Raw genomic sequence first — 23,961 nt, 5'->3', positions numbered from 1 at the left:
TTAGTATTTAATTAAAAGGAATTAAATTAGTTTTAAATAAGATGAAAAACCGTTAAATTCCGTTAAAAACTTTGATTTCAAACAATCCCTCAAGCATCAATTTTTATAACTAAATCCGTTTTGTTGAACTTATATGCCCCTTAAGTGTAAAGTAGCGACCTCATCCTCCATTGAAATTAATGTGGTGACTTCCGTAAGCTTACGTTGGAAACTTACCATTAAATACACGTATTTTTTAGATTTATTTAGTGAACAAAAACAACTTGAAAAGAGCTCAAAACTTTTAGTTTAGCAGTTGATAAATTTCTCCATTTATTTGGTAAGTCTATATTCTAAGTTTCCTCTTAAAATTCCCTCCCATTTTGTACAAAAAACTTACATTATACAGTTAAAACTGATGAGAAATTTTTCCGGGAGTTTTCCCTCATTTTGACGGAATTTCCGTATGAATTCTCAATCCGTGCATATCCTTAATTTGTTCCTTGAGTGTCTCAGTTATTAGTCGGTGCTGCTTAACGGTTGTGAGTCCCTTGAATTCCTTTGAACGAACGAAAATTTCAAACATAGCTCCACAACCTCCGGAAATATCCTCAACGGCTATTTCCTCAGCAGCTGGAAATTTCTGGCTGAGAGTTTTCTTCAAATCACTCTCTGTGAACTTTACTGGATTCACCCCACTTGTTCCTGACCACATCCGTGAAAGAAACTGCCAAAGAATAACCACAAAATGATAAGAAATTATAAAATAATTCTTAAGGTAATTTTCACAAGAAGACATTAATGAATTTTATTAAAATTATCATGAAATACTCACGGAAGTGTACTCCTTGGTATTTTTCGTGAAAATCCTCTTCATTTCTTGTGGGAAATTATGTTTTCACCTAAGAAAAATTACACAACGAAAATACCGCAAAAAGTGCGGTTAAGAACTTCGAAGTAATGGCGGAAGGTTATCGAAAAGAAAATCGAAGATGGACGTCAAAATAAAACGTTTGGTTGTTTTGAATGAAAGCTTCGGGAGCTTTTTGAGCTTTTGCGCTATATATAATCTTGTTCCAATTGTTCTACATTTTCATGTACCGTAAAGAAGGGCAATTTTAACCAAAAAAAACTTGATTTTTTGCTCTGTTTTAATTACTTATCTTTTTTTATAATTATGTCACTTTTGATACTTAATTAAAAAAAAATGTATATAATTACGCTATGTACATAATATTCTCAAAGTATGTTTACGATCCACGTGCAAGTTATTTTTAAAAAATAAATTGCAATAATTTAGAGAGAGTTCACCAAATATTTCCCACCCAAAATGTATTCCAAAGATTCCAAAATTCTCTCATAAAGAACTCCGAAATATCTCAAAAGAGAAGCGGCAGGTGTTTCTTTTGTTCCCTTCTCCTTAATTTTCTTTCTCTGGTGTAAGACTTTGTAAGAAGAAAGACAAAACCTCATAACGCAGTCGATGCAGAAAAAAAGACAAAAACTAAAGCGCTTTTTTGTTGGTATTTTAGCGCACAAAACGAGCGTTAATTGCATGTAGGAGATAAAAAAAAAATGAGAACAACTTCAATGTGTTTATTAATATCTTTGTACACGAGTAAAATTAAATTACATACTAACACAAATGAACGTATATTTACCAACAAACCCGGTGTTTTTAATCAACATCAATGGTGTGTATGAGTGGGAAAGCAAAACGTGCAAAATGCCAGAGACGTGGCATGAGCGTATAGTTGATGTTTAGGCTATATCCGCAGATTGAAATGAATAATACTTTGTTTTTCTTTAAAATTAAGAAAATCGTCAAGAGGGTCAGAAAACATTTAAAATATGTTAAATGTTTTTTTTTCTACTGAATACAAATGATGATTATTACATGTTTGACATTTCTTTTCTAGCGTTTAACATTTGTTTCAATAGCCATCAATTTTTAGAGATCGACGTTTTATTTTTAACTTTTGTCTTGGTTTGACGTTTTTTTCTAATATTTAAAATCGTATTTTTTAAGCTTAATTAGAAGTTTTTGACAATTTGTACAATTATGACGTTTGAGAAGATTTTGACTTAACGTTTGACGTTTAATGATTAATCGTTTGCTTTTTATTTTCGAATGTTTAACATTCTTTTCTAATGTTTAACATTATTTGTAAATAAATTTAAATAGAATTAGAAGTTTTCGACAATTTGTGCAATTATGACGTTTGAGAACATTTTGACCGTTTATGACGTTTCATTCCTAAATGTTTAAACTGTTTATTTTTAAATGCTTGACATTTTTTGTCTTGTTTAACATTTATATTTAAAATATGAAATAGAATTTTATGACATTTTCTGCAATTCTAACGTTTGACAAATCTTATCTTACGTTTAAATTTTTTACAAATTTGAACCATTTTTAAACTTCTCATAAATTTTTTTTGTCGAAAAATAATTTTATTTATCTTTTACAAAACGTGATCACGATCTATCTCGATTTAAGCATAACGTTAAAATGAATAAACTCCCTTTCTTCGAGGGAAAATAATAAGAATGATTAAAAACGAATGTTTGTGTTTTTGAAACAATTTTAAAATCAATAAAACAGCTCAAAATCATTATATTAAACACATCAAAATAATTCAGAATAAAGTTAAAGATTGGCCAATTAGGCACAGATTTATTCAGGTCCATTGAAAGATTTTGACCCAAAGAGCCAGAAAAAAACGAACATTTTATGATGCATTTTACAACAAAAATGCGGCTTAGCCGTTGTGTGAACCATTTCTTAGGAATCTGCGCTTTCTTACCGTTTCTTGGGAAGATGCTTGTTGTTAGCCATTCTTTGTGTTCAACCTCCTGGCCACATACTCGAATTCCCAATATGTGTTGCCGTTTTGTGTTGCTATCTGAGAAACTCGTTGTTTGATTTTTATGTATGAGTCACTCCATATTGGCATTTCTTCCCGCATGCCCTCCGTGGTTATACTCTTTTGCAACAATGTAATGCTAAGGAACAAAATATACATAACATACAGCAAACATTGTGGCCTCTTGGGATGGTGAGGTGGGGGGGGGGGCAACAAAGTAATGGAATGATGATGACTTTCATTCACACAAATCACTCAACAATTCTTCAAAGCTCCTACATCATTTAGCTTGTTCGCCGTCAGAGAATTCGCAAAGAAAATGCGACTTTGCGCAAAATGGCCAAACAAAGGCGGGGAGAGCGCAAAACAATGTAATATTATATGTGGAATCGTGTGTGAGAAAGCGCGAAAAAAAGAGAGAGGGACTAATAATGATGCATTAATATTCCTTCATGTTTTTCTTTGCCATTTATTCGATACCTTTCCATCATTATATACAGAACATTCTTGTATGGACTTTATTCTAGATTTTATACTGATGAGAATGTTTTTTAATGAGATGAGAATCGTGTATTTAATTGGCTTTGTAATTGATTTTGCCTTGTTTTCTTGACCACACACTTGACACAATTTTCACTGACACTTTTTGTTCATCATTGAGGCAAACTTTATTATTATATTGTGTGTACCGCGATGTATATTCTCTGTTATGCCATTCAATTCACATATATACACGAGATTTTCACTCCAGCACCAATAGAGAAAATGTTTTTCTTACAAATTATCAACGTATACACAAAATACACGCGCTATTTGACTTTTGTTGAGGCTTTTTTTTATTATTTCAAAGAAGGTGATTTCATAGTTGGAAAAAAATGAATAAAAAGTTTCGAGGATCACCTTCAATATCTCGAGATGTTTGACTATTTGTCCCTTGCAAGGGCACAACATAGTACAATGTAACCATGTAACATATCAATTTGCAAACATCCTGTCGATGACATTCCAGCATCCAAGATAAAAAGCAAATATTTGTATTGCTATTTGTGGGTAAACATTCAGGTGGAATTCAGATTCTTTTTCAATAGTTCTTATCAATAATTCACAGCTTTTGCTTGGGAAAATATCACAAACTGCAAACAGAAAATATTTACATGGTCTGGAAAATATTTTTCCAGCTTATCTGAAAATATTTTTACGTTGATAGATTTTTTTTTATGAATTTTTTATTTAAGAATCGATATTTTTAATCTCAAAACTTTGAAGGAACTTAATTGTCTCTCAATAAGAAAAGATTTTTCCAAATTTTCTTTCGATAAACTTGAAGTAATTGAACTTTTGAATTAAAAGTCGAATTGGCCACGATGGTCAGCTACATATATCCTCAAAGGGTTAAAATAAATTGAATCAATTGCTTCGTTGTGGAAGAAAATCATAGATAATTAGAATTTTCTCCATGATTATGTTGTAGGAGGATAAAAACACATATTATGAAGGTGAAATTGGTCATTAGTATTGAATAATTTCTTTTTCATCCTCTGAAGCACGAGGAAATATTTTAAATGACTGTTTTTTTATGGAAAATTTTCTACCCAAATTACTGAATTAAAAATTTTTATTCAACACATGCCAATCAACCATCAAGAGCAGTAAATTGAATTCTCATTAAACGTGTAATTTGTTGAAAAATATTTGTAACTTTTAACCTCCAGAGGCGCATTTTCATGAATTAAAAGAATTTCTCTTGAGAATGCTGCCAAACCTCATTCTTCAGCAAAATAAATAACTAGAAAAAATACCCCACAAAACTTCATTACATAAGACAGAACATGAAAAAATAAATAAATAAAATGCATTTAGTTCAATGAACGTTGTACTAGAAATGTCGTTTTGTTGTGTCTCACACGCGAAAGGAAGACATTTTATGTTTTGAAAGAAACTACAAAAAAAACGGAACAAGAGGTAATTCCATTTAATTGGACGGAGAAAACATGACAAAAATGAATATAATATGTGTGAAAAATAATTAACAATTATCCCGTTTATATTTTTTTCATTTTTTTCTCCACCCATCATGCGCGTTGTTTCGCATCCATAAATAATATTGGGTTTGTTGTATATACATTGCTTTTTTGGCGTTCACTCTGTGCCCGAAAGTTCAAAGCTCCCAACAAAATAAAAATGCGAGATGGCTGATTCTTGGCCCCCTTGTCTTGGTTTGTCTCACTCCGTGATTATGGCGGTTGTATGAAAAAAAAAAAAACTTAAGAAAACATCTCGTGGTGTGTTGAGAAACCGTTGAATTTGATTAAAGAAAGAGTCAACTTCTTCAGGAGGAAATGCTCATGAAATACCAACGCAATCAGGCAATATAATGAAATAATTGTTGCAATATTTCGTAATGAGAGATGAAGTAGAAAAAAAAACTCGCTGTTGACATTTTCAGTGTGATTTAAATGTCTAGGCTTTGTGGTAAAAGGTGGTTGAATCTACGTCATTACCAACTTGGATGCAAGAAAGTATCACAAACTCTTTATTTGCCTAATTTGTTACTGTCTGGTGGAAGAAAACTATTTTTGCTGCTCTCTCAGCTTTTTTTGCCTGAAAAAATTAATGAATTTTTGCACATTTTCTCAGAGAATGTTTTTCTTTGTTTTTAGTGAGACACATTTTGAGGAGTCTCTTGAAAAAAAAATTAAAAATCATTTTAACCTGCCTTGTAAACCATCTTTGCTTAGAAACTCCAACCTTACAGGTAAAAACTTATGAATTTCAAGTAATGAAGGTAACTTTTAGTATGTAGGTATTACAATAACGATTACACTGAAAAACAGCCCATTAGGAAACATTGTCCTACCAGAAATTAACTTTAATAGTTTTTCGTCCCCAGAAGAAAATTTTAATTGCTATAAAATTAAAATGAGGATGTTTCACTTAAATAAACGGAAAATTCCTAAGAGACGATTTAAATGTGGTAAGAAATACATTTGAAAATAATTCTGATTAAATCAGTTATCTGGAGAACATTTTACTTTTTTGTAGAATATTTTCAGAATATTCTTCATACTTATTAACGATTTGATAGAATAAAATTAATTGTTATCATGTAAGTAGTTTTTTTTCTTAAATCGGTTTGATCAATTCTGACCAATTTGTCTGTGATTTCCTAAGAATTTTACATAAGTTTTCTTTTCGAGGGCTCCGAACCGACTTAGCCGTTTTTACAATGTAGCCCTCGTTTTACAAAGTTAATGTTATGAAAACATTTAATAAATTAAAAATATTCCCTTAAACAAAGTAAAGGGATTAAACCTTTTAACGTTCTGAAGAAGTAAACAATCACCTTCGAAACGTCGTACAAAAAAACGAAAATGGGAAAGTTTCTATGTCTAAATTAGAGACTTAGAAATCTTTCCAAGGAAGTGCTTTTGAATATTTTTTAATTAAAAAAATGTTGAAATCTGATTAAAATTTTTTTGACATTTCTTTATAAACGTTTGACATTTTTTTTCTTATCTAAAAATTTATAAGATTTATTTTCAACGTTTGACTTTTCAAAAGTTCAATGTTGCTTTTCTTACGTTAAAGTTTTTTTTTAAAACAATTGTCGTTCGTTTCAATGTCATCTCTTTTCTAACGTTTGACATACTTTTTAATGTTTGACGTCTAATATTTTACTGTTATCTTTTATGTTTGAAGTTTCTATGACAGTTGAAAATTCCATTTCTAAATTAAAAATGTTAATTTTTATTTTTATTATGAAAATATTTTCTTTTAACATGTAAAGAAAAGGCTGAACCTCTTGAACTTTTAAAGGGCGTTTATAACACCTTCCCTACACACCTGCTAAATTAACTTTAATAACTAAGAAGAGTAAACTTTGTGTTTAGGATAAGAAGAGTAAATACTAAAAAGCAAGTTCAAAATAAATCCCTAATTTCCATGTTTTAAATGATAAATTCTTCGTGTGAGTTTTGGAATTAATTTTTAAACAATTCACCGTACTCTGCTGGTGGTAAAGTCGAATCATCGGAAACATAAATAAGCCCTCGAGAAGTTTGTATTGTGAAATTGTGCGGTGCCGTCAAAATGTACACACAACTACCTACATTTTGTGTATACATAGCACAGTATGTACTGTACATACATATAGATGAATGGTGGGTATACAACATTTTAAAGTGCATTGGAATGATGAATTTGAGAATGGATACATAAAGTTGAGGGCATCCTCTATCCCACTCTCCCATGCCCCAATGCATTTGCGGCATTTCATGTGCACGACAAACGTTTGCTCTTTACATTTGTGGGAAAGGAATGCAGTGCATTTCCAAGAAAAATTGACAGCCAAAGGTGGTGGAGAGGGTGTCATTGCCACAGTATACAAGTGGGAGCGAGATGGCGCCTTATTTATTTTTTATTATTATTATTGTTGTTTGGATTTTTAATGATGTGGCTGGGGTTGTATTATGTACACATGCATTTTATATATAAATGTTATTTTGAAATTTGAAGACAAAAAAAGGTGCGCGCGTTATTCAACCGTTTTGCCACATTGAAACGCTAATAGCATTGTAATGAATTTTCCACGGTATATTTGCTGAAATTATTTAGAAAGAGTTGGTCGATGAGGGAGAAAAAACACGACCACACGTTATATAATGCCCGTTTGAAGGAGATTTATGTTGTACAACATCCCAATTGCACTCCCTTGGCAAATGCCATGGTTTTCTCAAAGCTTACGCAATGGCGACAATGTGATTATGATGACGACGAATGAAGTGCAAATTGTAGGTGGGGGTGTGCTCAAGGGGGTTGTTCTATGTAACTGAAAACGTGACATTGTGGTCTGTTGATATAAATATAGATATATGAGCCATTTATGGAAACAATGAGGTTGCGGAAGTAAATATGGAGCAATCAAGCTTGATTACAGAGCGAGGAGTTTTTTTGTTGTTGGTGAAATCGCTTTCTTCATTTAAAGGTGTCATCGTTGATAAGATGTTGGCGTCGTAGTTTATTAGGTATTTCTTAGAATTCCCGTGACAGCCCATTCGGTTTTGTCGCATGTAAGTCATTGAGTTTTAGTGGAGATAAGTAACTTTACTTGCAGCGGTACACGAATGTTGGTCCTATTTTGATAGCTTTAAACTGTTTAACCCTTTCGCGTCCACGTGAAACATAGAAACATTGAAACTTGGGTTTTTTTTTATTACAATACTTATTCTGGGGATGCTCTCAGAGGACTTTTCTCAGCCAAATCGTAATTCTTTGGTCTCTATTGCGTGAATTTGTTGCATTTCTAACTTGGAAAACTCATTAAATTCTTAAAAGTCCGGGAAAATAAAATTTTTCACGTTTAGAGTTCTACGTATGACGCAAGGAATGCAAAAGGTTAAGAAATAAAAACATAAAATTCTTATTTTTCACATTTGAAACTTTCCTTTGATATATAGTGCTCAGAAAAATAATAAAATCACTGATATTATAATAAAGGTAGGGGAGGACGGGGTAATTTGGCCACTTTGGCGGTTTTTGGGATATATCAAGCAAGTATGGTAGTATGAAGAAAACCAAATAACTCTATTTTGTAGGAAATTTTCCGGCCTACAACTTTCCCATATAACATTTTTCTCTATCTCGATGAGAAATGGGTGAATTTTCCATTTTCCTGAACCCTTAGCTTAGCGGCCAAATTACCCCGAGCACGGGTAATTTGGACAGCGCACAAATTGTTAAATATGAAAATTTTTGGACAATAACAAATTTTTATTTTTTCGATTATTTTATTGGCAGATAGGATATTTATCTAAGATTCGTTTCCAGTAATTTGCCAAAAAGGCCATTTTTCAAATTATCCTATATTTCTTTTTTTAGCTAAAATTTTTTATCCTATTTTGCTTATAATCTTTAAGAAAACATTAAAAGGCACAACCACAATGAATATCTTGAACGTGCGTCGGAAAATAGTGCCGGAAAAACTCAAGTGGCCAAATTACCCCACTCCAATTTTCCGGATAAAACCATTTCCACGGGAAAATCTGTTTGTGATATCGGAAAATGGATGTGACTATCGTGTTTATGAGGGATCAATGACCCTTAATGGCTTAAAAGTTAATTTTTAGGTTTTAAAAATTTTTCGAAAATGACGAATTCCCAAAATGCCAAAAGCACTTGAAAAAGTGAAAAAATGATTTTTCTTAAACAAAAGAAAATCAAATGATCGGATTTTCCTCAAACATGGTACAATTGAATATTTCTATGGGGAGTATAAACTGTAGAGAAATGGATTTTCTAGCATTTACCATTCTTGAGATATTGCCATAAATGACTTTGCCAAAGTAGCCAAATTACCCCGTCTTCCCCTACCCTTGATTTCAATTGTTAATATCTCAGGCAATGGGCTACCGATTTTTAAAAATAGCATAGATTCTGAAAGCTACATTTATCCACTTTCCAACGGTGGTGGTAAACTTTCGAAAATCAATCAATCTGTTCAATTTTATTATTCAGTTGAATCGGAATTGGCATTTTTGTTATGGGCTTCCTTAAACGACTGTCAAAAATCAGCCCGTCAACCGATTTTGATCACCCCGGCAGTTTTGGACAGGGGAATTTCAGAGTTTTTTTTTGAGATTTTAAAAATCGGACACCTAGAAAAAAATTTAGGTGGATTTTTGTAAGTAGTTCTACTTTAATAAATCAATGGTAAAAATGCCTAATAATTTATCTAAAAAATTCCAAAACAGTTTAAGGGCCAATAAGCTATAGCTTTTCATAATAAAAATGTTAAAAAAAAATTAAAATTTACAAAAATTGTTATAAGACTTTGTGTAGGTAAATTAATAAGCATTTTCACCCTTAATTTATTAAAATAGAACTACTCACAAAAACCATTATTTTTCTCGGCACTGTGTATGGATATCTTTATAAGTTGATGATCTTTTAAAGTAATTTTTTCAACATTTACTTTTTTTTTAAATGTTGTGCATAGCATACACTACTTACGGTATTAACCCTTTCGCGCCCATTTAGTCACACACTGACCAAAACGTCTTCATCTTTTAGCTGTGATTCTCTCGAAGAAAAGAATAGAACAGCTCATACCAGGTTTGAGATCGGGCTCAAACTTGGTATGAGTACGAAAAAAATGTTCCGGCCGTCCGGATCACAATTGTTTTTTATTTGATTAGTTTTTTCCACTTGAAGAAGTCACTTAATTTTCTTATCAGATGCCAAGAAAGGCGTTTAGAACGAAGAATCATTTCTGAGAGCATCCGCGCATTAAAAAAAATTGTGAATGAAAGGTCAAATATTTTTTGGATTATGTGAATGCAAAAGGGTTAACGAGAATTCAAAATAAATTCAATTTTCCATGAATTTTACATACTTTTCGTGTACCGCTGCAACTTGGCATCCCTTTGAATTTCACTTCCAAGAAGAAGGGACCCTTTTTTTTAAAAAAAAAAAAAGCAAAATGCGCCTCTTGGAAGGCTTTTGTTTTGTAACCTTCTAGAGCCGTCTTATGTTTTATTTTTATTGTTGTTTTTATCCAACTTCCTCTGAAGCATCTCTTTTCTCATTACTTCCATTCTCCCATAGCCTCAGTCTGACCCGAATGTTGTCTTCTTTTTTTTTTCGGGGCGTATGTATAAGAAAAGATTTTAGCTGCCATGCGTAAATATGATGCGGGTGTGTGCGTGCTAACCTTGAATATTCTTCATATACATGAGAATATATTAAAACAACACGCCACATCGAGCCATAAAGCATAAGTGGGAGCCATATTGAATTATAAAAACACACCGTGGCATCTTGAATCCGTTGCGAATTGATGGCTCCCCTCTTTGTATGGAGCATTGGGTGTCTGGTTTTTTAAACTATGTGCCAACTTTTTTTTTCTTCTTCCATCATACTTCCCACATGACATAAGCTTCTAGACATGATTCTTTTGCTATGTAGTTTTTTTGTGGGTGAATGGGGTGGTTTTTGGAGGGGTAGGAGAATATTATGTATAGAAGGAACTTGGAAAAAGGAAACTTCCAGAATGTTTCTGTTGCAGGAAGCTTCCACCCACAACTAGCATAAACTACATAGCATGTCTAATTTGGGAATATTACTAAATGACTCATAGTTTAATATCTTGTTTTACCAACCACGCACTATGTCTGTGCAACATATATAATTTTTTTTCACGTATAGACAAAACAGTTTACAAGAAATTGTTGAAGGTATGCTCGATGTACGGTATTACTTGCAGAAGCAATGCCGTCATAGCCTCGATACTCGCTGATTTCTCTTTGTTGAATTCATTGAGTGGTTTGTCGGTTGTGTCGAGTTCCAATTTGGCCAATTGCCATGTTGGGTGAGACTTGCGAATTTTTTTTTGCAACAACCCAAATGATGCAAATTCCCAACAAACTCATAATGCTAAAATGCTCCTCATAGCATTCTTTCTCACGTTATTTTCAACATTAATATGGTATGACATCTTATGTTCTAACACTTGCCTCCACATTTGTCATTTTCTTGTGAGAAAAACTCACATTTCTTCTCGTTTTTTGTTCTTTCGCACAGAAACATTTTCTCATATTGTAATAAAATTCTAATAAAAAAAACCTAGTGCTATATATGCTGTAAATTCGAGAAAATGGGTATAGTAGGTATGTATTTGTGATGTTTTTATATATATGGCTATGTAAAAAACATAGCTGATGCTAATGTATGTGTGCGCGTGTCTATTTAATCAAAACAATAACAATACCACGTCATCTTGCTATACCGCAGTCTCCTTCACAAAATATAATATATAAAAACCAACACCATTCTCTTTCACATTGAGGGCATCGAATTACGTGAGAGGCGCTCCTATGTATTAGGTCGAAAGCCCCAGAATTTGGGGTTGCCACGCGTACGAGAAAATTCCCACAACACCATGATGTTTACATAACAAAGGCAACCAGTCATGAGTGGGAAATTTACTTTTTTTGCAAATTTAATGCCTTTCCTGCACATTTTCCACGTCTCCCCGTGAAAATTGCCGTCTAGGCGTCAAAACTTAATGACTTTTCTTTTGGGAAAGTAATTAAAATTCCATAAATATTAGACTCTGGATGCAATCAGGTAACCCTGTTAGGGGAAAATTCAATTCAACACAACAATGCTGATTATATGTATTTCCTATATATACACATTCAGCCATTTTGAAAGTAAGACAGTATGCGTATGTTTGAGGGTACATTTGGTGGGAAATCGGCTGCTTCTTGTTGACGATTGAGTAAAGTCGGTTCAGTCGGTTAGAAGATCTTGTGACGGTTGGACCTCAGCGCAAATCGGCTCCGCTGTTACAACAACAACAATACCAATCTATTTGCAAAACATACGGAGCAAAGATTGTGTGGTATATTTGTGGCTCAAAATTTAACGACTTTTTGAGGATATTTAATACCAAAATTTAATTTAAAAAGAAAAAAGAAAACCCCAAATAGAGGTTTTCCAAAAAAAAAAAGTGAAAAGTTCGTTAATTATTTTCAAAAATTGTGAAGTGAAGAGGAAATTTTCCAACACTTGTGCATTTATAGCTGTTTATTTCCGGATCAAAGACCGACCGATACCATTTATGCTCTTATATCAACATTGTTGGGTGTGGTAGTTAGCAGAGACTGTAGAATTGTTTTTGCTTTTTGGCGTAAATCGACCGACATTGTGGTGTTTGTGTTAGTGCGCGTGTTTCTCGTTAAAATACGAAAAAAAAGAAGGACAGCGATAGCTTGGCTGGCTTGTAGTACGACAGAGCTGGGTGAAAACTTATAAATAAACTCAACGATTTTTTCGGTGGATACAAACAAACCCAATATACGTGAGAAAGACAAACAAAGCCGCTGCGGAGTTAGCTGAAGTGAGACGGAGATTGATGTTTAGTTTTCAACTATAAGGGCACCTATATTGAAGCAAGAGCTAAAGTGTGTGCACCATTGGATAAATTCTTTCGTTATATTTATACAACATCGTCTTCTGAGAGCTACAACACACTGTGTACAAATACCTCATTTATTCTACTGAACGAGGTGAAAATACTTTCTTGGTGGGTAACAAAGCAAGCTTGACTACGAAACCAGCTACAAGTCTACATTACTTTGTACATCATTACTTAGAAGAACTTCTAATAGATTTTTGAGGATCTTTAAAAATAAATTCATAAGGAAAGGAACTCACCGGGAAAAACAAGGAAAACAAGTAGGAAAACCAAAAAACGGAAGATTCACAAGGACGATTTTAAAGGAAGATAAAAATTAAAAAGGAAAACGCTAACATAGGGGACGAAAAGGAGCCAAAAATGCCCAGCAAGCAGGCAAATGATGTGTTGGCTGTTGAGGAATTAGTGCATGAAATAAAGGAGAACCTTCGGCTTAAAGCAAGACCATCACATCATCCAAATCGTAGCTCAAGACCATCACCATACCACATCCCGTGTCGGTCGTGGAGTGATGGTTGCAACGATAAAAATCACCATCATTCCACGGGGAAGAAGGAGGTTGATCCTGCCAATATTGATGACCCCTATGAACTCCTTCAGGCTCTCATAAAGAGCAACAATTTAGTTAAAGAAGCCGTACGGCGTCTTCAGCTCAATCTCTCACCCAAGCAACGATACTTCTACGAAAGTGACGATGAATCGAGATCACCCCTACTTAGGATGTGTCACCTTGAAATATAAATACAAGGAGTCTTGCGGGGTCATACCCACATTCTCCCACAGTTCACCCCACCTCTTTGGATCTATCATGTCATGGCAGGAAGACGTTAATGTGTTTAATTTAAAAACAAATTGTGTGTGTTAAGTGTCTTTCTGAACTTGTATCACCAATTGATTGCCCCCCAAAACTGCAGTGCTGTTGACTATTTAAAAGTTAAGAAGAAAACTAAGATGAAGAACAAAACCTCCCTCAAACGTGCTTACATCTGCTAAAAACATTAAAACATCCCACCAAACAAACAAAAATATTAACGTGTGAATGAAGAAGCAAGTTGAGTCTACAACACTGTACTTCAGACACAACATCCAGTGTTTGTTGCCGTTGGGGAAAAAACCCCAAAAATAAGAACAAGAAATGATAATATCAAAATTTTCATACCTGACAAACAACATGGATAATAAAGCGGCGATGTGGAAAACAAGTGGTGACCAAGATGGGGAAAACAACACGATGTGGTGTGAGTGTAGCCAAAATGGCCGTCATGGAAAGTTGAAAACAAGACGGAAAAAATATGTTGCTCCACGCAGCATAGATTTTTCCAGGAAATGGGTCAAAACATCATGATCTTCTCAAGTATTTCGTGTTGTGGATTGGATGACATCCGGAATGGCAGGATGAAATGGTCTGGAAGAGGCTCAAATAATTTACCACAGACATAGAGGGCAGCAATAATCATAAGGTGCGATTTCTGTTAAGTATAAAAATTTGTATATGGCAACCCTAGCGATAGTTTGAGGAGGATGAAAATAGCTGCAAAAAAACAAAGAATTATGTTGCACTCAATTGATTTCCATTACTCATTGCCTAACACCCCATAAAGACAACGATAAATGATAAAAGTCACTAAATGTTGATGATGCAATCGTGGTGGAAGTTTAACTATATAGGAAAAAAAATATGGCGTAAGATGTGTTCTTTTGAATGTTTATTTTGCAAATTTACAGTGGGTGGGGTGCGATATAAATGTCTCCTTCACTTTGTTTTGACTCATTTCCTCTCGTCCGCTGCTTTTTTTTTCGACTGCATGAGTCAAAACACAAGATGGCACCCCATCCCCAACATAACCCAACTTTTTCTCAATTTACAAAAACAAAAGAAAAATTACAAAATGAATCAAATCTCTCACAGAGCGACGTGGCTGAGAAAAGATGTTGTTTTTATTTAAAATCACGAGTAAAATGAACATTATATTGTTACCTATAGTTGTACATGACAGTCATTTATTTATCGCATCGCATGACGTCAGAAACGGCGCATTGGAGGCGCACTTTTGTTTTGTAAACACCACACACACACGTGCATACATAGCTATATGTGTGTGTATGTTGTGTTTGCATTAAAAATAAGGCGAAATGTTTTCTCAAGAAAACAACATACAAAAGAGGCTTTCTACCAACGAATATTTAGTTGAATTGGAAGAAAGAGACGGAAATTGAAAGAAAGATGGTGAATTGCAAAATACCCATCGATTTATTCTTACCTTGCTTTTGTATTTAATACTGTTTTTGTCTCTTCGTGACGCCATTTCGGGTGAAAATATGTCGGGCAATAAACTCATCTCCGACATTTCACAACGCTTGCATCATTCAACATTCTCTGTGGAAGTTTTTCAATTCAAATTAACTCTTTTTCTGTTGTTTAAATTTTAATTTTCTTTTCTCCTCAAACAAAGGTAAACCTCAATCGAATATTAGATTTACTTTCCAAGAAAACAAAGAATAAAAAATTCAAATAAAATGAAAGATTTCGAAATCATTTCAATTTCGACATTTTTTAATTTAATTTAAACAAAAAATATTTGAGGAATGGAAACAAAATCTGCTTTTGTGATATAGTTTTATATAATTATGAGAGAGAAATTTTTAAAAAAAAAAAAATGAAGTATACTTATCGACAAGAAATTCTATATATAAAAAAGAATAACTTTATAAAAAATATAAACAGAATTTGGTAAATTTTAGTAAATCACTATTAAAACAATAATAAAATTGAAAAAAAATGTAAATATATAACATTTTTAATATAAAAAAATGCAAATCAGTCGCAAATAGTCAACAGCATGGATAGTTTTTCTCAATCAATAAACTTTCCTAAACATAAAGTTTCTTTGAGGTTCTTTATTTTTTAGTTATTTCCATTAAATAATAATTTATAGGAAAACATAATATTAATAAATTTATAAATCAGTATGTAAATTTCCAAAAAAAAATCGTAGTTGATTGAATGGTAATTATTTAATTACTACATACTACATATATATAATACTACCTACTATATATTCAAGATCTTTAGCAATTAGATAGTTTTTTTTTGTAATATGAAATTTGAAAAAAAAATGAAAACAACAAAATGTGAAATATAATCTAATCGGATATTGCCGAATATATTTGTGAAAATTTTCGAGGGTGAAATGGATGTGGAGAAAGGAAAAAAAAAGAAATGAAATATTGGAATATTTTTCCATACGACTGCAGTAACAAAATATTAAATTTAATAATAATAAATTTTCAATTTATTCATTAAACTTGTACGCGATTATTTTCTTTAAATCTTTTGTATATTTTCCAAATTGCCCCTCTCACTGCAAAGAAAATAATATTTTCCAAATAATGCTTAAGTAACTTTTTTTTGATGCGAAAGGAGATGAAAAAGAATGATAGACTGCAATAAAAGAATAAAAAAAACTTTAGAATTTAACTAGAAATCAAAGTAAATTTGTAGGTAGGTTCTGTATGAAATGGATTTAGGAATTGGGTGTAGGAGATGATACCAAGAAATTGTTTAAAAAGAAAAGGAGGCATAGATCGGCTTAAAAAATATTTTTAACCTCAATCTCTGTGTGGTGGAGCTTACGTTAGGCAGAATGGCTTATGTCAAAATTAAACATCTGTCAAATTTTTGACTTCTAACTTATGTCAGTTATCTGTCAAACGTTTCCCGTAACATAGTAGATAATATCAATGGAAAAATATGATAAAAAGAAGTGAAAAATCCTCATTTTAAACAACTTGAAATTTTACGCTTAACATTTAGATTTTATCTTGGATTTCAATCACAAAACTATCTAAATGGACAAAAAAAAACTTTCAAAATTCTTTAATTATTGACATTGTAAAAGAAATCACTAGTAAATGATAAGATTTCCAAATGATAATAAAAAAAAACATTTTTATGTGTGTATTTGTGTAATGCATGCAAATGATACAATTTTTAAAGAATTATTATAAAAGATCTACATGAAATTTATCATATTTAATGATAAAGAATTAGACATTAAAAAAACATTCAGGAAAGTCACATTATAAAATATAATAGTGATGAAACGTAAATGATAACAAGGGGTTAACGTAAGCTGGGAAATTTTCTATTCTATAGTTTTTTTCTTCTAGATACAAAAAAAAATATTCCCAAAATTATCATTTTCTTTATTGAAAACCTGTCATGTTCACATAACCCTAAAATGCTTTAGGACATAACCTCATTTGTGAAAAATTAAATTTCTCAGTTTACGTTTACGTAACCTTACAACTTACCCCCTTCTTTTACATTTCAATGTGATTTTCCTAATTGAAAAAAAAATCTTACAACTTGTACAATGTTTACAGATGATATTTCAAATAAGTGTCTGAAATAAGATCACTTTGATCACGCCCCTATCTGAAAAAAAATTAAATAAAAAAAAAACAAAAAAATAGAAGGAAATTCATGTAAATTTCTAAATGGAAAACTTTTCGGAAAATACGGTTTGGGAGTAAGAGGATACGATGTAGTAAAAAGAATGTTCCTTTGTACCTAATTAAAATTAAACTACAATAAATGGCAAGGATGGAAGTGTTTGAAAAAAAAAAGAAAGATTTGATGATTTACAGGGTGAAAAAAATAGAATTTTTATGAAAACATAAAACAAACTGGAAAAGATAAATTTTGTAAGTTTTAGTTTTGAAGAAAGAGAAAAACAAAAAAGTAATTTTTTATAATTCTTAGACTTATTGTTTTTACAAATCTTTCTCTAAAAATTATTTGATTTATAGGTAATTTAGACGAATAATTTTTTTACGCTTTATTTCTTTCATTTTATGCTAAACTGTCTTTTTTATAACATTCGTAGGTACTTTTATATTAAATCAATTCACTCCCACTCGGAACACTCACAAAACTCCATAATTATTCAATATAAGATGCGAAATAGAGATGAAAATGAATTATAAAATTTTCAGTAGGAATGTTAGTGAAAATATTTAAATAGCTTAACGATAGTTTATTCAAAACAACAATACACGTCCAATATATTACACAACATTTTTTGCAGAAGAAATCGACTTTTTTCATTCATTTAGGAAACACACAAACCATTAAATAAAAGAGATGGAGAAATTAAAATCCAAGAAAATGCAATAACATGAGAAGAAAATACAAAAATTAAATGAAAAAAATGTGAATTTAGCGTGTTTGCGTGATTGTGGAAGAAAGAAAATCCAAATAGGGTTTTTTTTTATTTAAATAATATTTTCAATTGAAAGAAATATTTTTTTCTCCCTCTGTTTATTACTGTGTATCCACTATACGCGCTAGTGGCTATATATTTTCGAAACACCGCGATTTTTGCTTTATTGTATTACCCCTTTTCGCTTTTGCTCCCCGCTATTTGCATACAAGCAAAATATTTAAGAAAAACAACAGAGAAGTAAATCAATAAGGAAACTCTTACCATATTGTTGGTTTTAATTAACATTTTGGCATAAGTATTCGTGTTACCGTGCAACAATCCACATACAGTTCACGCAAAGGTCATAGAAGAATAATAAAATGAAAAATTTACTAAAAGAGACCTTTCATAAATTTTCCTGCATTTAGAGCTCGATATAGTGGAGTTAGAATTTTTGTTTTAATTATTTCACAGCTTACGCTGCCATTGGCTTGCTGCTACTACCATAGGTAGGGTAATACCCTAAAGAATAAAATTTTGGGGCTTAAAAAAAGGCTCCTTCTTGGTTTAAACCTTTATCAAACCTTTAACAAAGCTTAATAAGCTATCGGCTTTTAAGGACCGAGTAAAAGTGCAAATCTTGCCTTATCAGAATTCTAGGTCTGCAATGTAGGCTGACTTCTGAAAGGATATTAGTTGGTTTTTATAATTACTTAGCATTTATACCAGAATTCCTTGCGTGCTACTGATTGGATTGTTTTTACGAAATACTTAAAAATTAAAAGAAATATACCTGTATTTATTGCCTAGACTGATGCGCCATCTGTGCAAGAAGCTACAAAACTCTGGTTAATTTTTAACTATTAATTTCAACACAACTATGCCAATATTATTTAATTTCAACATAAATCTTTTAACAAAGATTTTCAATTCCAAAACCTAGAGCATCTTATGTTAATCATTACACAAATGCCATCAATTTTCACCCCATAAAGCATTAAAAATAATTAATAAATAAAAAAATATCGATTTGGTGAAGCAAAAGGAAAGAAATAAAGTAAATATAACTCACATAATGTACCTACAGTAATAACATGGAGATAAAAAAAGTAAACAATATGTCTTTCTGTGTGTATAGGAAAAAAATAGTAAGAGAAAGTGAAGATGTGCGACAATTTGATGATGAAAAAAATATCCTGCATGAACGGCAAAAAATAGTGAATCATTTAAACAAATAGAGAAGAAATAATAATTATAGATATATATTAAATTTAATAGAAAGTTTCTTCTAATTTACTCCTCCAAATATCCCCAGCCCATATATTTTTTTTTCTTAGTAACCGTGCATGTTTTAATGCATATTTAATTACAAAATATATATTTTATGGCAAAAAAAAAGTTTCTTTTAATTTAGAAGATTTAACAAAGGAAAAAAGAAACAATGAATTCTTTTTGGAATGAAACCTTATTGGTTTTTAATATCCAAGAGGTTATACCCCAAAATATAATATAGATATATATGGAATGATATAGAAATGAAGAAATTGTAATATGAAATAATTGAACTGTATTATTTAGTGATAAAGATGAAAAAAAAACTAATTAATATGAGAAAAAAATTGAAGAAAACTATTAAACACAGTTCTCTAAAGTGGTAAAAATTGGTGTTTTATTTCAATGGTCTTCTACTTGTTCTTAAGTTTGGTTCTATAACGTCTTCTATCGGATGTTTCTGCTCAGGGGAGGTTCCATTCTTTCAGCAGAAATTCAGCTTTAAAAACTTTTTATTGTGGTTCAAAAGGTAAGAATTGCTCTTCAAACTGAATTAAACTGCTCGTTCTGGCTCACCCCACCGCTAACATCACGAGAGCCCCCTATTACTCAATAATACAGAATAGACACAACATGATTTATTTTTAAAATATAAATATTGATATTTTCCCAATGAAGTCACTTTAAGTAAGCAATAAGCGCCATATATCTGTCCTCATCTTGAGTTTCAAAAGCTAAAGCTATTGGAATTTCAGAGCTGTTGTCATGCCTGAATGGTCAGATAATCTCTCTTCTTGTCACACTCCAAATATACAACGTTCACCGCGATAAATCGATTGGCAATCATGGTATTCCGCCCCTCCTTGACTCAACATTTTTATAAATATTGTCTTATCTCCCTTTTTCTGTGGGATTTCAACAGACTACAGAGGAAAATTTCTCATCAGTTTCCCACAAAAACCCATCAGTGTAGTGTCTCTCTTTCTCAATTTTAACATCAAGCGTTTTATTTTTATCCTTTTCCGTGAAGCCATATTCCTTTTTGAATTCTGAACCATGTCTGGATATTTCCGTATGGGACCCGAGACTCACGCCATCTCCATGGAGATGTATCGGGAAAATCGTGAGCGTACAATGAAGGCCCTCAAAACTGCCACACCAGGTATCAAGGAGGGTTCTGTGGTTCTCCTTCAGGGTGGTCAGGATAAGAGTCTCTACGATACGGATGTGGATTATGTATTCCGACAGGTGCTGGCTCTTTAATTTCTATTTCTTTTTGTGAGGAATTTTGGTGGAAAATGTAATTTATTTTAGGAATCATACTTCACTTACCTCTTTGGTGTCACTGAACCTGGATGCTACGGTTGCGTGGATGTCTTTACGTGTCGTAGTCTCCTCTTTGTACCACGTCTCCCGGAAGAGTATGCAGTATGGATGGGACGTCTTCTAACCAAGGAGGACTTTAAGCTCAAGTATCAAGTTGATGAAGTTTACTACGCTGATGAGGTAAGTTCAGAAAGATTTTATAGAGATTTCTTTTTATTGAAAAATGTTCCATCTGAGCTATGATTAAGGGTTATAAAATTTTTAACGAATATCTCTCATTATTCCGAATATTTGTGGAAAATTTGAATAACATCGATTTGATAAAGAATTATTCTCAGTTAACCCTTTAACGTCCAACGTGAAACATAAAAACATTGAAACATGCGCTCTTTTATCGCAATTTTTATTCTAAGAATTATTTTAAAGGACTTTTCTCACTCAGAACGTCTTATTTGACCCCTTATGCGTCAATTTGATGCATTTGTAACATGGAAAAACAATTACATTCATAAATAATTGAAAAAATCAAATGTTTCACGTTTGGGTCAGCGTATGACCCAAAAAACGTTAAAGGGTTAATGTGAATTTCTTTGATCTTTCAAACAATCTTTAAATTTAATTACGGGAAAAACATGTTTGCTGAAGTAAAATCAGTTTTTCCTTCAATCTAAAACCCTTTCTTCAGCTAAATCGCTAAGGGGGCTACATTTAGGTCATATGTTGTTATTTTTATTTTCCTTTCAAAATGAAAACATCCTGCTCAGCAAAACAACTTTTATGTAGGAAAATTTTAATGGGGAACCTCGTAAAAAAATGAATGGAGGAAAAAAGCTGTTGAATGAACCACAAAACTCTTGAGACTTGTATAAATTCTTCTTCACCTTCATAAGCAGTGGTATCAACGCAGAGTACTCACCAAGTCCATTGACCGTCGTCAATTCTTATGAAGGGGGGCAACATACAGAAAGAATGATCCCTCCCGATAAATTCTTTGAGTTCTAAAGAACAGAGACGTTCTGTGAGAACGAAAATAAAAAGAATAATTTTTCCTAGAGCGTGATCTTCTAGTGCGTGGGGATCAATTGAAGCTCCGCCAACATTTTGTGGATAAAAAGGCGGAAGCAGTGGAGCGCGGAGTTTCCGAGAGGGTCAATACACATCCAGTGTCTATGAACAAATTTATTGTTAATTGGCCACGGTCTCTGAAATTTGAAGGTTAAATAGAAATCTCGCGGTTCTTTGCCCCCATCAAAAAACTTTAAAAAAGAATCTCACATGACTTTTTGTTTTCTCGCGATTTCTTGCCGGAGAATAAACTCCGTTCAAAGTGTTTTGGGAACATGAAATTAATAAATGAACATCGGGTAAATGGATATTTTACGGCCAAATACAAAAATGTGAAGCAAATGAAGTAATAAAATTAAAGGAAGTTTGACGTAAATCATTTTATTTGGTCTATCTGGAATCTCTTCAGCTAATATTAAATTTTAAAATTCATCTAGAAAAGGGAAAAAGATTGTTAAAAAGACTATTCAAAACATTTTGAGAATATTCGTTAGATTTCGAAACAAAATATTTGTCAAATATTCGGAATATTTAAATATGGGGTCAATTCTATTAAAAATCTTTTCTATTCTTTTTTTACAACTTAAAAGTTGTTGTTAAATTTCCACAGCTGATGTTTTTAAATCGTTCTATCGTGGTTCCATATAAGATAAATAAAAAAAGAATTTATTGTTCCACGAAACAGTCAGAAAGATTTATAAAAAAGCTCTGTATGTTTAAAAGTAATTTTCCTAAACACTCCTAAATCGTACTGTTTGTTAGACAAGTACTTCGATTATTTTAAGAATTGATCCTGTTCGGGAATCAAGAAATCCTTGAAATTTCCTATAGTCGCTGAAACGGCTCAATATTTGAAATAATTTATAAATAATTAAAATCTTTGAAACATTTTCAAAATATTCCATCAATGACCCCTATTCAGCGACCAAGAAACTCTTAAAGTCTTGGAAATTTGTAATGAAATTTCAAGACTTCAAGCGAATATCGGGTTTCTTGCTCGCTCAATAGGGCCCATATTTGAGTTATTTAAGGAATATTTTAATAACTTAACGAATACTCCCCTAACATTATTATTTAAAGCATTTTAAGAAGATTTTCAGTCAATTTTTCCAATAAATATTTTTATTCATAACCCAATTTCCGTTTAATTATGGAAAATATTGAAATTCCAACACCTAAAATTTTTATTTCGATTCCAAACATCGAAATAATTAATATTTCTTATTAAATAATACAGCAATGTAGTTTATAAAATTTTAAACAAAGAGTAAAAGCTTTCTTTCTGCAAATCAAACTACATCACTTTCAAAATGGCTCTCCAACTCCAACACAATTGTGACCTTTTTGTTACTTTTATTCCACCATTTGTGGGTTTTGTTGTGAGCACTTTAATAACATTGTGAAAGGTAAACATGCCAGTGATTTATTTGAGTGGGAAAAATATAATTTTACAAACGCAAATTCGTTCACTTCACTCCTAATACAGCCAATACACGAAGAGGCGAAGATGTGAGAAAGAAAAATATTTCCGCAATTTCCTCCGCATGGTATTTATATATTTATGCAAATACATGAGAGAATTTTAATATTCCATTTGCAATTTTCTTTGCAAAACTTTGAGGAAGAAATGCAGCGATTTCTTTATAATTTTAATCAATTTTATTTTAAATGTAATTCGCAAAACGCTTAATCTTAGATGGTAATTGTTTAATTTTTTTCAATGCTTATCATTTTTTTTAAAAAAAGTATTTTTATGACAAGCCTTAGGCGACCTATTACATTATTTTTCAAGAGAATATTATTTTGAAATCTGTTGTTTTGATATTTTTCAATTGGAATCCACCTTTTTTTTATTTCAGGTAAACACGGTGCTTGCGTCAAGAAATCCAGCCGTTATTTATGTTTTGGTGAGTTTTATTTTTCTTTTCGTATTTTTTCTTCGCGGAATTTTATTCTCTCTCTTCTGTTTACTCGACGGTTTTGGCATGACTAAGCCATAGTTCCATGAACTGTGTAAAGAGCCAGCAATAAATATAAGCAGGAAAAACACAAAAAAAAAATTGAACTTGCTTGCGGGTGTTCGAAGAAAACAATAAACCTTCCCGAAAAAAAAATAATGATAAATTGTATTGGTGTTGGGAATTCATAGAAAAGTATTTTTTTTATTATTTGTACACAAAACATTGCAAAATCTAAAGCCATGTGGCTGAGAAAAAATTTGGGGAGAGGCTGAGAAACTATATAGAGGAGGGAGTAAAGAAATGGCAGA

General features: G+C 32.0%; 4 protein-coding genes across 5 annotated transcripts in view; 2 read left to right on the top strand and 2 right to left on the bottom strand.

The window, feature by feature from the left end:
• The first annotated feature begins 161 nt into the window (after positions 1 to 161).
• The window catches only part of LOC129795871 (xaa-Pro dipeptidase), a 34,700-nt gene continuing 10,900 nt past the window's right edge, over positions 162 to 23,961 (top strand). The window contains exons 1-4 of one of the 2 annotated variants that reach the window (XM_055837388.1): positions 162 to 319; positions 20,332 to 20,549; positions 20,616 to 20,807; positions 23,552 to 23,599. In XM_055837388.1, coding sequence (XP_055693363.1) covers positions 20,358 to 20,549; positions 20,616 to 20,807; positions 23,552 to 23,599 — 432 coding nt within the window. In that variant the 5' untranslated portion in view covers positions 162 to 319; positions 20,332 to 20,357. Of the gene's footprint in view, positions 320 to 20,223; positions 20,550 to 20,615; positions 20,808 to 23,551; positions 23,600 to 23,961 lie in introns of those variants that run through there. The other variant, XM_055837389.1, reaches the window with a different exon arrangement.
• LOC129795911 (bolA-like protein 3) lies at positions 282 to 947 on the bottom strand. Its single transcript, XM_055837461.1, has 2 exons — positions 815 to 947; positions 282 to 706 (listed from the first exon to the last, which is right to left on the bottom strand). The coding sequence occupies exons 1-2, from the start codon at positions 854 to 856 to the stop codon at positions 425 to 427; spliced, it is 324 nt and encodes a 107-aa protein (XP_055693436.1). The 5' UTR covers positions 857 to 947; the 3' UTR covers positions 282 to 424.
• Positions 13,183 to 13,563, top strand: LOC129794481 (proto-oncogene FRAT1-like). The gene has a single exon (XM_055835232.1). The coding sequence runs from the start codon at positions 13,183 to 13,185 to the stop codon at positions 13,561 to 13,563; it is 381 nt and encodes a 126-aa protein (XP_055691207.1).
• The window catches only part of LOC129795849 (alpha-catulin), a 140,868-nt gene continuing 138,421 nt past the window's right edge, over positions 21,515 to 23,961 (bottom strand). The window contains exon 10 of the transcript XR_008751156.1: positions 21,515 to 21,538. The gene's annotated coding sequence lies outside the window, so the exon portion shown is untranslated. The remainder of the gene's footprint in view (positions 21,539 to 23,961) is intronic.

This window comes from Lutzomyia longipalpis, chromosome 4 (assembly GCF_024334085.1).
Source record: "Lutzomyia longipalpis isolate SR_M1_2022 chromosome 4, ASM2433408v1".
In the NCBI taxonomy this organism is placed as follows: Eukaryota; Metazoa; Arthropoda; class Insecta; order Diptera; family Psychodidae; genus Lutzomyia; species Lutzomyia longipalpis.
The sequence above is the reverse complement of the archived record's forward strand: the minus strand, read 5'-3'. Positions and strand labels throughout refer to the sequence as shown.

What these genes read in the sequence shown, in the direction of transcription:
- LOC129795911 (XM_055837461.1), bottom strand. Translation starts at nt 856, where the DNA reads ATGAAGAGGATTTTCACGAAAAATACCAAGGAGTACACTTCC. An exon ending in ATACCAAGGAGTACACTTCC is followed by an intron (nt 707 to 814) that starts GTGAGTATTTCA and finishes ATTCTTTGGCAG; the next exon opens with TTTCTTTCACGGATGTGGTC.
- LOC129794481 (XM_055835232.1), top strand. Translation starts at nt 13,183, where the DNA reads ATGCCCAGCAAGCAGGCAAATGATGTGTTGGCTGTTGAGGAATTAGTG.